This window comes from Myotis daubentonii, chromosome 19 (genome assembly GCF_963259705.1).
Source record: "Myotis daubentonii chromosome 19, mMyoDau2.1, whole genome shotgun sequence".
Classification (NCBI taxonomy): Eukaryota; Metazoa; Chordata; class Mammalia; order Chiroptera; family Vespertilionidae; genus Myotis; species Myotis daubentonii.
The window spans coordinates 26,577,614-26,590,949 of NC_081858.1; the positions used below are offsets into that span (position 1 = coordinate 26,577,614).

At 53.0% G+C, this 13,336-nt stretch overlaps 1 protein-coding gene across 2 annotated transcripts in view; it reads left to right on the top strand.

The window, feature by feature from the left end:
• LIMK2 (LIM domain kinase 2) overlaps window positions 1–13,336 on the top strand; it is a 57,133-nt gene that overhangs the window by 35,883 nt on the left and 7,914 nt on the right. For both annotated transcript variants that reach the window (XM_059676898.1, XM_059676899.1), the window contains 10 exons: window positions 3,245–3,380; window positions 4,081–4,190; window positions 4,743–4,931; window positions 6,123–6,228; window positions 6,591–6,787; window positions 8,390–8,576; window positions 9,433–9,519; window positions 10,015–10,146; window positions 10,363–10,419; window positions 12,578–12,643. In XM_059676898.1, coding sequence (XP_059532881.1) covers window positions 3,245–3,380; window positions 4,081–4,190; window positions 4,743–4,931; window positions 6,123–6,228; window positions 6,591–6,787; window positions 8,390–8,576; window positions 9,433–9,519; window positions 10,015–10,146; window positions 10,363–10,419; window positions 12,578–12,643 — 1,267 coding nt within the window. The remainder of the gene's footprint in view (window positions 1–3,244; window positions 3,381–4,080; window positions 4,191–4,742; window positions 4,932–6,122; window positions 6,229–6,590; window positions 6,788–8,389; window positions 8,577–9,432; window positions 9,520–10,014; window positions 10,147–10,362; window positions 10,420–12,577; window positions 12,644–13,336) is intronic.

The window sequence follows — 13,336 nt, forward strand, 5'->3', positions numbered from 1 at the left end:
AGCCACGAGACGGGCAGGACCTGGTGACCATGAGCCACAGAACCGTTGCGCTCCCACCTGGTCCGATGATGGGTCTCGCCACTCCCACTGTTTCCAGCATAAAAACCTTTGCTAAGGGCTTACTGACTGTCTCAAGCCCTTTGCTGGGCGCTGAGTCTACCAAGGTAAAACGGGACACTGTTCCCATCTTCAGGGAGCTCACAGTCTCGTAAAGAAAGACAGGTTGCCCAGAAGGTGGGAGGCAAGAAGGAAGCCCCTCCTTCTAAGGCGGGCCCTCTGCTGGGCACCTCATGGTCATGCAGAACCTCATTTAATCCTACCCTGAAGGTAGGTGATGTTACCATGTCACAAACGAGAAGTGAAGCAGCTGGCCCAAGATCAGTTAGGTCAGCGGTTCTCAACCTGTGGGTCGCGACCCCCTGGGGGGTTGAATGACCCTTTCACAGGGGTCGCCTAAGACCATCGGAAAACACATATAATTACATATTGTTTTTGTGATTAATCACTATGCTTTAATTATGTTCAATTTGTAACAATGAAATTGGGGGTCACTACAACATGAGGAACTGTATTAAAGGGTCACGGCATTAGGCAGGTTGAGAACCACTGAGTTAGGTGGTCAGCGGTGGTACTGAGGTTTAAACCTTGGGTCTTCCAGGGGATCATCGAGGGGATCTGTGGTGTAGTCTACATTTTACAGGTGGGGAAACTCAACCTAGAGAGGGAAAGGGGCTTGTCCAAGAGTGTGTAGCACCAAAGCTCTTGAACCCGGGTCTGCTGATCCAGAGTTCATCCACGGTGCCTTCTACGGAGAGGAGTGTGAGCTGCATGCCCAGAAAGGGGTCTTCCCCTCGACCCCTTATTAAGCCTGGTTTTCAGTGCACCATCCTAGGCACTTCATACCCGTACTCTTGATGCCATACTAAGCTCCTAACACCCTGAAATTCAGCATGATAGGACGAGCAGGAAATGCTACGGGATGGGGGTGGCTGGTGGCAGAAGCCGCCAGTGTGGGCTGAGTACCTAGGGGAACTGGATCCTCCACAGGATCCTGCTTCTTGGACCTCCCTCGCTCCACAGACGTCTCCCTTTCCTTCCTTTCTCCAGCTGCTTCAAGTCGTTCCTGTCCCCCTCCTTGACCTCCCGCAGTGCTTAAAGGGAGTAGTGCTCTTTGTGGACTCTCGTCTGGCATTGTGAAAATTGAGTTTTGTTTTGACATTTTCTTTTCCAGCTCATTATACGTTCTTGGAAGGTGGAATGGGATCTTGTCTATTTATCTTTTAGATCTGCAATGCCTAGCAAATCACTCTAGTAATACACTTGTCTTACCCTTCACAGTGTGCAAAAGGCTTTCCTTCAACATTAACTTATCCAGTGTTCACAGTGGTTCTTTGTAGTTGGATGCCGCTGGTCCCATGTTGTCAATAAGGAAAAATTACTGAGAGTTGTCCAAAGCTATCTCGCTAGTGGCAGTAAGTGGCCAGCAACGTGAGCTGCCACTACCGTCCTTTTTCACAGTTAACCCTTGCTGAGTCCCTATTGTACTAGGTCTTTTATATGAGCGACGTGCGCTTTGATACATATGATTTCACTGTCACAGCAGTTCATTTTACTGATGAAGAAACCGGGTCAGAGAAGTGAAATAACCTGCCCAAGATGACATAACTAAAACTAATCCAGGGTCAGGATTCAAACCGAGAGGCAGTGCTTCTGGGAAGCAGGGGTGTGGCCAATGCCGGTGGTGTGAGGCCTTAACAGGAATAGAGAGTCTGTTAACTAGAAGGAAAGAGCTGGTCTCGGCAGGCCAGGGAGCTCTTAGCGAGGAGGCTCAGAAATGAGGAGGACCTCGTCTGTGCAGATATGGCCTGAGAACACATACCTGGCCTGACTGAGGCGGAGCTTCAGGGGACTGGAGGAGAAAGGAGCTACAATGGGTCTTATACAGCGTGCACAGTGCTTTGGAGTTTGTTCCCTGCCCCCCAAGATGTTAATTTTGAAATTTTTCAAATACATAGAAAAGTTGAAAGAGCCCTGGCCGCTTTAACTCAGTGGATAGAGTGTCGGCCTGCGGACCAAAGGGTCCCACGTTCGATTCTGGTCAAGGGCATGTACCTTGGTTGTAGGTTCCTCCCCTGCCCTGGCCCTGGTTGGGGCATGTGCAGGAGGCAACCAATTGACGTGCTTCTCTCACATTGATATTTCTCTCTAACTTTCCCTCTTCCACTCTCTCTTAAAAGAAAAAAAAAAAATCAATGGAAAAATATCCTCGGGGCAGGATTAAAAAAAAAAAGAAGAAGAAAAGTTGAAAGAGTAGTTCAAGGATATCCATGTACCCTTCACCTAGATTCATCATTTGTTAACTTTAAGCCACTTTATCTGTCTATACACACCACAGTATTTATTTATTTTTGCTGAACTGTTGAAAAGTAAGTTGTAGTTATTTTTACTTTCACCCGTAACTAATGGGCTTCTTCTAAGATTTCTTCTGTGTAACCAAAATATTGTTATTATATCTAAGAAAATTGACAGTAAATTCACAGTAAAATCTAATGTATAGTCCAAATTCATATTTCCTCACTTGTTCCAAAAATGTTACTCAAAGCTGTTTTTTGGGTTTGTTTGTTTTTTAATCCAAGCTTTAGGCATTGCATTTAGTTGCTATGTGTCTAGGCATTTTTAATCTCTGTAGCCCCTACTCCCCACGGCATTAACTTTTTGGAAGAGTCAAGCCCAGTTGTCTTACCAAGTGATTCACATTTGGGGTTTGTCTGATTGTTTCTTTTTTTAAAAAAATAATATGGCTTTTAAAATTTATTTTGTTTTAAAGAGAGAGGAAGCAAGAGGGAAAGAGAGATAGAAACACCACTCTTGGTTCATGGGTCAGCACTCAACCACTGAGTCACACTGGACAGGCTAATTGTTTCTTTAGCTTAATATTTTGAGGGAAAGAATGCCATATCAGTAATGCTGTTGGTGGAGGGTACATTTTGAAAAGTGAAGGTGAACGAACTTCTTTGGTTACTCGAGATACCTGTCTAGCCCAGAGGTTCTCACCTGGGGCCATGATTAGGCTTCAATCTTTGATATACACGTTTTCTTTGGATGTGCATTTTTTCTGGGAGAGGCTTCTTGGCTCTTAATCAGATTCTCAAAGCGTTTCAAGACCCAGGCAGGTTAAGAAACACGGGGTCCGAGAAACATGGATTCCAAGAATCCAGGGGAGTCTCCTTATCTTGCCTCCCAGGTGTTCGGAATGCCAGGAGTCCCTCACCAACTGGTACTACGAGAAGGACGGGAAGCTGTACTGCCACAAGGACTACTGGAGGAAATTTGGGGAATTCTGCCACGGGTGCTCTCTGCTGATGACCGGGCCTGTCATGGTGAGTGAGTCCCTCCATCTCTGCTCCTCGTGGCCACCAGAGTCCACTGACCGAGCCTCCAGCTCCCTGTGGTCATTCATCTTCTGGTCTTTCCATCAGCCAAGGCCTCTCTCTTCATTTCATCATCTAACAGGTGTTTGTTGAGCACCTATGAAATAGTGCCAGGTGGGATCCTACCCTCAAAGACTTAACAAGCCAGCGTTGGGTGTGGGTGAGTAGGCAGGCACGGAAGAGACACAACACAATGGGGTGAAAGCCTTAAAGGAGAGCGTTATAGGTTGAGAGGAGGATATATGCACCCAAGCCGTGGCCAGGAAATCAGAAAGGGAGACCCTGGAATGAGCTAGCAGAGAGAGTTCCGCCTCCCCTGCCTGCTCTAAGACAAAGGGCTGTGAGCCTAGTCACGGATTTGCCAGCTCTGTGTTGGAGAAACTGTGAGCCTTTCTAATGGGGATGATTACTCCTGGGGACTTGGTCTCATGGCTGAGACCAAAACAGTTTTTTGCAATCTCGAAAATGATAGGGGGGCACCAGTCTGGCACTTCCTCCGGAAGCTCTAGGGCAGGAAGTGCAAAGGTACATTCTTGCCGGGATCTGTAAATCCTTGATCGGAGGTCACTCAACCACCTCTGCCCTCAGTCTAGCAACAGCGAGGACTCACTTTCTCCATCTGTCCATCTTTCTCCCCACCTGCTCCCAGGTGGCCGGGGAGTTCAAGTACCACCCAGAGTGCTTTGCCTGTATGAGCTGCAAGGTGATCATCGAGGATGGGGACGCATATGCCCTGGTGGAGCACGCCACCCTCTACTGGTAAGATGTTGGCACTGTGTCTACCTTCCCCTATAAGAATGGCCGAGAGAGGGACGGGCAGCATGAGTTGGGCGGAGACTACTGGGGTATCAGAGCACTGGCTTCCTATCACAGCAGTGTTCTTAGCCTGTTCTGGAAGCTGTGAGCAAGACAATTAGCATCCCTCTGACCTCTGTCCTTACCTACGTGAGAGTAATGACATTCTGCCCTGCAGCCCTCCCAGAGGGAGAGAATGGCTAGGAAGTCACTCTCAGAGGACCCCAGAGCATTAAAGGCAAAGGCCCCTTAGAGCTCACTCCGTCCAACTGTCTCCTTCGATAAAAGAAGTCGGGCTGAGGCCCAGAGAGGGGAAGGGGTTGGATTCTCAGGGAGTCGGAGGCAGAGCAAAGAGAACCCAGGCTTCTCATTTCGAGCGGCCAGCGGGATCATGGCAGGGACAGTAATCGTGGGGCTGTGGGTCCTATTGCTTGAAGTCACGTGGTGCAATGGTTGCTGGGGTCTTGGGGGGGGGGGCCTCCGAGACCTTAGCCCCCTTCCTGCTCCTCTCCCCAGTGGGAAGTGCCATAATGAGGTGGTGCTGGCACCCATGTTTGAGAGGCTCTCCACGGAGTCTGTTCAGGACCAGCTGCCCTACTCCGTGACACACATCTCCATGCCAGCCACCACCGAGAGCCGGCGGGGCTTCTCCGTGTCCGTGGAGAGCGCCTGCTCCAACTACGCCACCTCTGTGCAAGTAAAAGAGTGAGTATTTTGAGAACCCCAGAGCAGGGGGTCTTGAGCCGAGGCCATAGATGGGCTTCAAGGGGCTCAGAACTCCAGAGTCTTATGCTGAACCCCCTCCATCCTCATCTTCTGTCTTTCTCCTGGCGCTTACTCTGCTGTAACCACACCTGGGCCTTGGCACTTACGGTGCTGTCTGCCCAGGCTCCTTCCCACCAGATACTTAATGCCAGAACCACTCAGCCTTCACGTGTCAAGTGTCAGATCATGTTAGCTCTTTGAAATTATCTGGCTTGATTATGTGTATTAGTTTGTTTATCATTTGTCCTCTCTACGAGTTCCTTCTGGAACTTATCTTAGTCTTGTCCAGTACTGCATGCCCAGGGCCTGGAACATTGCCTGGCATATGGTAGATGTTCATTGATTATTGTTTTGTTGGTTGAGTGAATGAACGGAGGGAAGGGAGGAGAAAGAGATTAAGACTCCACCCTAGGTCCAGGGCAGAGATCAGATGGGGAAAGGAGTCTGTGTCCCCTTAATACCAGTAATGAGGTGCCTGTGGCTGCTAACTCTGTACAGTGGTGATTGTGCACTTAACGGTGTGCTGCGCACTGGGTGCTTACAGTGTAGGTGAGTTACTAGGTTTGGGGAAGTCGGGAAGAGCTGAGGTCTGCTCCAAAGCCTCATTAGATGAAGAGGGGAGGGAATTGTGTTCGGGCAGAGGCAGGAGTCTGTGGTTGTGTCTGGTATAGGTTGGGTGGTTGGGAGTAGCCAGAGAGGGAGTTGTTAAGTCATGGAGGGCCTGGATTATGAAGACTCAGCAGGTCTATTAAGGGATTAAAGCAACAAAGTGATGCAATCAGGTTAGCATTTTAGAAGGATCAAGGGTGTGGAAGTTGGGTGGGAGGGGAGCAAGCCTAGAGATGTAGAGACCAGTTAGGAGGCTGTTGCATGATCCAGGTGAGAGACTTGGTAACTATGGCAATGGAGAGAAGGCAGGGTTCTCCAAGATGGAGGCAGGGTTGGGGGCAGGGAGGAAACTCCAATGGGGAGGATGGCGCCCAAGTTTCTGGCTTAGGCCACTGGGTGAGTGCCCCTTCTCTGTGCATGGCCTGGGCCTTGGGGGCCAGGTGACTCTTCCCTGCACAAGTGAAATTGGTCAGGCTTGTTTTTAGGATTCCTTCACCCGTCTCAACTCCCATCTGGTCCTAGGGTCAACCGGATGCATATCAGTCCCAACAACCGCAATGCCATCCACCCTGGGGACCGCATCCTGGAGATCAATGGGACTCCCGTCCGCACACTCCGCATAGAGGAGGTAGAGTGTGTGTCCAGTCTGTCTATGGGTGTGGGGCATGGAACAGACCCCCTGGGAGATCACACTGTGACCTTCACCCTTCTCTACCCCTCGTCTATCTCTTTGTCTTGCCACTGAGCCTGTGACCACTGGTGACCTCCTGTGTCAGCCTGGCATGTCCCCAGGGCTGCAGGTTTGGCCTGACAGATGGGGAAGCTGACAGGATGCCAGGCAGAGGGCACTGTGGGGTACTGGCATCTGGAGGCCACTGTTAGCCAAGTTGAGCCCGGGCCTCACTGTGCTTGGATCCTCTGGGCTGACGGTGGGTGGCCTGGGGGAAGCCAGCCTGTGGGATCCAGCCTGACGCTGCTCCTTGGCCACAGGTAGAGAATGCAATTAGCCAGACGAGCCAGACACTTCAGCTCCTGATTGAACATGACCCCGTCTCCCAGCGCCAGGACCAGCTGCGGCTGGATGCACGGCTCTCTCCCCACCTGCAGAATGCTGGGCACTCGCACACCCTCAGCACCCTGGACATCAAGGAGAACCTGGAAGGGACTCTGAGGAGACGTTCCCTAAGGTGCCCACACCCATCACCCTGGCTCCGTGTTGCCCCAGGCCTGTCCCTCGGATGAGGCAGAGCTGGCTTTTGGAGACCAGCAGTCAGGAAGGGAACCAGCTGGCCAGAGACGGGCTGGCTCTGAGGATTGTGCTGACCCAGCGCCCCGCAGGGAGATCACAATTTCATAACCAGGACCTGTGCGCGATCTAACCCAGCTGTCTGCCAGGTTCCCATAGAAACCAAGGGGTCAGACTGTCCACTGCACTCCTGAGCTGGACCCCGAAGGGCATCGTGGCCCGAGGGGAAAACACAGAGCTTAGGGGCTGGAGTTGGGGCACAGGTGGGATTAAGAAATATAAATAAGGAGGTTGAAAACTATAAAACAAGGAGGAATGCAAGTTGTTTTGGATTTGAGGGACCAAAACCAAGTATGTGGGGAGGCTGAGAGAGCAGGAGCTGGAGCACTGGCTCTCCAGGCAGGCACACCCCGACGGCACCTTCTAGCTGAGCTGCCTCCCTTCGCATATCGCTCCATCTCGCCTGGCCTCTGTCTGCATCTGTAAGGTGGAGTTGCAAGATAAAGGTCGCTGTCTCCCCAGTTATGTAAGCAGCCCAGTGTCAGCACTCAGCAAAGGCGAGGTGCTGTTAGTGTTACTAGGAGTCAGGTTCTTGATCCGCCCTCCTGACCAAACAGGCCGAATCGCTCAGGGCCCTCTTGGCTGGCATCTGTTGGAAATAGGGCCTTCCCGACAGGTGGCTCCTGTCACTCCTGGCTGCCCTCTTGGCCTCAGCACAAGCGAGCGAGCTGGTGGCGGCACAGCGCCAGAGGGCTGAGGAGGCCTGGGAAGAGGGAGGTGTGGGTGGGGGTGGCCAGAGAGCTGCTCAGATCCTAGAGGGCCGGCATGCACGAGAGAGGCCAGCTCACCTGGGGTGCCCCTCGGGCACACTAGGCAGGAGGCGGGGCAGAGAGCAGGGGCTGGGAAGGGCCGTCCTTGCTGGGAAGCCCAGTGACACGGGTGTGTCCCCGGAGAGGAGGTTGCAGGCTTGCAGTCCACCTTCAGTGCTGCGGACTCAGCGCCTCGTCCTTCCTTCCGGAAGTCAAAGTAACAGTCACCAGCCATTACTGTGACCGGCTGCTCTTAAACATGTAGACATACTGGCTTTATTGCTGTAGAAATGATACACGCTGATTATTTTTAAATGTAGGAAAGGTAGCCAGATACAAAGATGTGCAGAATATCCCAAATCCCACGTGGTCATTTTGGGGGATGGCAGTAGGCTAGCACTGTGACCCCCGTTAGTGCCTCGAATGGAGCAGACATGGGCGGCAGATCACCATCTACCGTGCTGTCCTGTACTGAGCACTATGAGCCAGTAGCATGTATCATTCATTCCAGGTGAGAAGTACTCAGGGTTCCCGCTTTGAATGTACTTAAATACTGATGTTTGCAGCCCCCACATGGTACGTCTGTCTGTCATGAGAGTCCCCTTCCCCAGTCATAGGTCCTGAACTACATATGTTGGAAAGGACAGGGTAGCCCTGAGGTACCTGCCCCCAGGGTTTCCTGGCAAGTCTCTGGGGGCTACCCTATCCCTAGCACCATCTTTCCTCATCCTCAGGCGAAGTAACAGCATCTCCAAGTCCCCCGGCCCCAGCTCCCCAAAGGAACCCCTGCTGTTTAGCCGTGACATCAGCCGTTCCGAATCCCTTCGCTGTTCTAGCAGCTACTCCCAGCAGATCTTTCGGCCGTGTGACCTGATCCACGGGGAGGTCCTGGGGAAGGGCTTCTTTGGGCAGGCCATCAAGGTAAGCACGGGCAGCAACTGTTCTGTTCCTCCGCCCCTCCTCTCTCCCTCGCCTTCTTTTGGGGAGTTCTTATCATGTGGTCTCACCGTACGCCCTGCAGGACACCAGGCCTCCTTCCTGGCTGCAGGTGGTGGTGTCAGGGCTGCACCTGCCACCCCAGTCCTCCCAGGCGACCTAAGGTCAGCGTTGCTGTTGCAGTGAGCTTGGTGAACCCGGAGCCCCGGGTTGGGAGGAGCTGTGCCTGTGGCCCGCCCATATCCAGGCAGTGGGTGTTTTTAGGCGCCCAGAAGCCCCAGTGCTGGGCCTGCTGCAGGGAGCCCACGGGGGAGTGGCTCCTGCCTCCCTGATGAACAGTCTCGGGGACTAACCTCTCTCTCTTTCTTTCCTCCTCCTCCTCCTCTACTGAGAGCTGGGAGGGGGGGTCAGGTAAGCCATGTGTCTCAGCTTTTGGAGCATTGGGGCTGGAGAGCTCACCCCCAACCCCCTCAGCCTCCCTAGCGCATGTCTGTGGCATTGGCCTTCCTGCCCCTAGATTTCTGTTCACCTGAGGGACTCACTCCCTTCTCAGATGACCGGAGCCCCTGCCTGGCTTGACAGCCCCTCCTGCCTCATCCCACACTTCCCTTTTCCGGATTCTCGCTTCTCCTCTGTGCATGCCCAGCTCTCCAGGGACCGGGGTGTGCTCCTCTCTGAGTCCCCTGGTGCCCCGTGCTGTGTCTTCTGCACATGAACTCTGTCCATCTGACCTGGCTCAGCGCCTCCTCCAGGGGATGGGACGGCCAGCTGCGCTGATTTTCACACAGTTCTCCAGAACTGCCTCTGGTCTCTGCACCCATGACAATCGCCCTCCTTGTAGGTGACACACAAAGCCACGGGCAAAGTGATGGTCATGAAGGAGCTGATTCGGTGTGACGAGGAGACCCAGAAGACCTTTCTGACTGAGGTAAGAAGATGGCGTGGAGCTAGGAGTTTGGTGTCACTGTTGGAAGAGGGAGGAAGACCTTACAAGGTGCTCACAGATAATGGGGTGATGGACATGAAAGCAAACTGATTTCGTACAACTAGATGCTATAATTACCACCTGAACACCTGCTAAGGGAGCCTAGCGGGGCATTCCAGAGAACTGACACACTCCCAGAGCATTTCCATCGCCTCTCCCGGGTTGCTCCACTAATGCAGCTGGGTGCACCTGGGGTCCAGGGGCTGCCCTCCCACTCCAACACCCACCCCACCCCCCATGCAATTCCTAAAAAGGCAGGATCCTGAGAGTAAGGCCCGTGGGGCCCTCCCCATCCACGTGGGCGTATTCCCCCCCATCACACACCATAGGAGGTAGGAGATGCAGGTAACACTGGTCATGCTGACCGCCTGGAGGCAAGGGGTGAGGAAGACACAGTGTGAAGTAACTGCCCGCCCTTCTTGGCCTCCCCACCCCCAGGTGAAGGTGATGCGCAGCCTGGACCACCCCAACGTGCTCAAGTTCATCGGGGTGCTATACAAGGACAAGAAGCTGAACCTGCTGACAGAGTACATTGAGGGGGGCACGTTGAAGGACTTTGTGCGCAGTGTGGTGAGTATGCCACCTCCGTTGTCCCCAGGAGCTTGGTGGGTTGTCAGTGGGATACCTATGTCACTACCACCCTGAAGCCATGCTAGCCAGAGAGACTCACTGTTTTACCTGCAAAGGGCCACGATGGGTGGGACTGGGCACAGGCAGAGACCATGTTGGGGCCCGCTCGTGGTCCAGGGCCCAACAGCCTCTAATGGACATTCCCCCATCCTGCAGGACCCGTTGCCCTGGCAGCAGAAGGTCAGGTTTGCCAAAGGCATCGCCTCTGGAATGGTGAGTCTTGGCACTAACCTTGCCAGCGGGTTGGCAGGGGAAGAGGGGGGACGGCAGTTGGGAGAGATGCAAGGATTGCGGGCAGGCATTAGAAGGCAGCTCGTGTGGGCTGGGCAGCTAGTGCTAAGCTGCTCTCTGTGCCAGTGAAATTGACCCCCGATGGCTGTTCTCAGCTCACAACCCTGCTCTCAAAGAATCCAAATCTTCAAGGGCAAACAGGACATGGGCAAGGCGAACTGGAGAAGCAAACTAGCACAAAATGGCCTGGCCTTGCAGGCACTGGGTGTCCAGGTTCTGAGGGCCTCTGGAGCCTGCAGAGAACCTTGCTGCCTAGGAAATCTGAGGAGGGGGAATGCGTGCAAGTTGAGCCCTGAAGGATGGGCCAGAACTGGATGAAAGTTCCTCTGGGCAGAGGAGCCCCAGGCTGAGGAGGAGGAAGCAGCCTGTTCCTGGGAAAGAATGATACCAACGATGGCAGTAACTGACCGTTGCTGAGTGCTTTCTGTCCGCCAGGCAGGAGCTGAGGGACTAGCATGCATGTGTGTGTCTATTCCTCACGGTAACCCTGGTTTCTATATGAGACACTGAGGCCACAGAGGGACAGAACCGGAAGCTTGGGGGAGTCAGTCCTGAGATTTTAACCACTGCTCTTCATGTGGGTCCATGAAAACCATATTAGTCTTGGAGTACATTAAGGCCCCTGTATCTTAAGCTAAAGAGTCAGGCTTTATGTAGGAAGACAAAAAGACAGGTGTAAAAGATTTTTTTTTTAATTCAGCGAGAGGAAGGGAGAGGGAGAGAGAGTCAGAAACATCAATGCTGCCAAAACCGGTTTGGCTCAGTGGATAGAGCGTCGGCCTGCGGACTGAAGGGTCCCAGGTTCGATTCCGGTCAGGGGCATGTACCTGGGTTGCGGGCATATCCCCAGTGGGAGATGTGCAGGAGGCAGCTGATCGATGTTTCTCTCTCATCGATGTTTCTAACTCTCTATCTCTCTCCCTTTCTCTCTGTAAAAAATCAATAAAATATGTTAAAAAAAAAAAAAAAAAAAGAAACATCAATGCTGAGAGAGAATCACTGATGGGCTGCCTTCTGCATGCCCCCTACTGGGGATCGAGCCCGCAACCCAGGCATGTGCCTTGACCAGGATTCGAACCATGATCTCCTGGTTCATGGGTCAAAGCTCAACCATTGAGCAACACTGGCCAGGCTAAAAGATTTTTAAGAAAGCAAGCTTTGTGGCCAGAGCTCTTCTTTTTTTGCAGAGGAGTCTGGTGTGGTCAGAAGGTTGGGGTAGGATTGGGAGAACTCGGCGCAGGGAGACCTGGGTCGGGGGCTAATGAAACATTTCAGGTTTCTGAATTTTAGGGGATGGCTGGGGGCGGACAGGAGATTGGGAGGCAGAGCGGAGTCTGAATGGAGAGAGGGGTTGTCAGTGAGGGAATAGGTGAAGGGAGAAAGAAGAGTTGGGTTGGTTAGAAGAATGTAGGTTTCATTTAGCTGACGTTTAGGGGGTGGCAGTAACGGTTGGGAGACATGCTTGGGAAGAGCTAGGGTAGGTGCCTGCCTGGAGGGGAAAATAGCAAACAGGCCTGTTTGGAAACATTTGGTTGGGAAGAAAGAGAGGTTAAGGTGCAGACAGAGAGCAAGGAGGGTGCTGAGTCTTGGGGAAGGGGAATGTCAGGAATACAGGGCCCGCTGGCTCAGGAGGAGGTCGCTGATTCCCCGCTCACAGGCAGGAAGGATCCAGGGTAGCTGAAACCAGTCACTGGGATGAGGGAGCCAGGGCTGCTTACTTCAGAGGTCCCGGATCTACGTATATGGGTAAAGGAGATGGGGACATGCAAGAGCCAGGGCCCAGGATGGTTGGAGATTTCAGGAGACAGCAGGGAGAGCTTAGAGCAGCCACTGGGTTCGGGGCCGCCGAACTAAGGATGGGCAGGAGGCGGCAGCAGGGAGAGAGGAAGCCCAGGCAGCCTTTGGCTTTCTGTTGGTGGGACAAGGGAGTGATGGCAGGGGGGCCTGGGCTCTGGAGTCCAGGTTGGGTTCTGACGGCAGGTGGGGTTGGCCCGGACAAGAGCCAGTTCAATGGCCCAAATCCGGAATCAGCGAGTGGTTGGTTTCCTGGCCATCGGCCTCAGCTCCGACTCTGTTTCAGGCCTATCTGCACTCCATGTGCATCATCCACCGGGACCTGAACTCACACAACTGCCTCATCAAGCTGGTATGTCTTGCTGTTCTGGGTCTCCCCGGGGCCAGCCCTCCAGGCTTCCTGGTCGCAAAAGAATTGACTGTCCTTCTTCGCCTAGGGCTCCTGTCTTGCCCTTCCAGCTGCCTGCAGTGCCCTTCTCTGTCTTCTGAGCTCTCAGACACTTGCAGATACAGCTCCAGCCTTTGAAATCCTTTGGTTAGAAGTGTTTCTGTGCAGACAGCCCCATCACGTTCCTGGTTTTGCCCCCTGATGGTCCTGTGAAGCAGCTCACGGTGGACCCGTTTTACAGCTCTGGCGCCTGAGGCCACAGAGCTAGTGCGTTTGTAGTAACCGGGTTGGGGGCCTGCATTCCTCCCACTGGTGGGTCAGCTCTGATTGTTATAATGTTATTCCTCCTGTTGACTTGCAATCTGGCTTCCTGGGTGCCCACTAACTGTCCCTGGCTTCACCTTCTGGACCCAAACAATCTTAATCCCTTTTCCACATGACGACTCCTTAGCTATTTATTTATTTTTTTAATCCTCACCCAAGGACATGTTTTTCATTGATTCTACAAAGAGGAAGGAGGAGAGAGAGAAACATCGATTGGCAGCCTCCCATATGTGGCCCAACCAGGGATCCAACCCCAAACCTGGGTATGTGCCCTGATCAGGAATCAAACCGAGACAAGACCCTTCAGTGCATGGGACGATGCTCTAACCAACT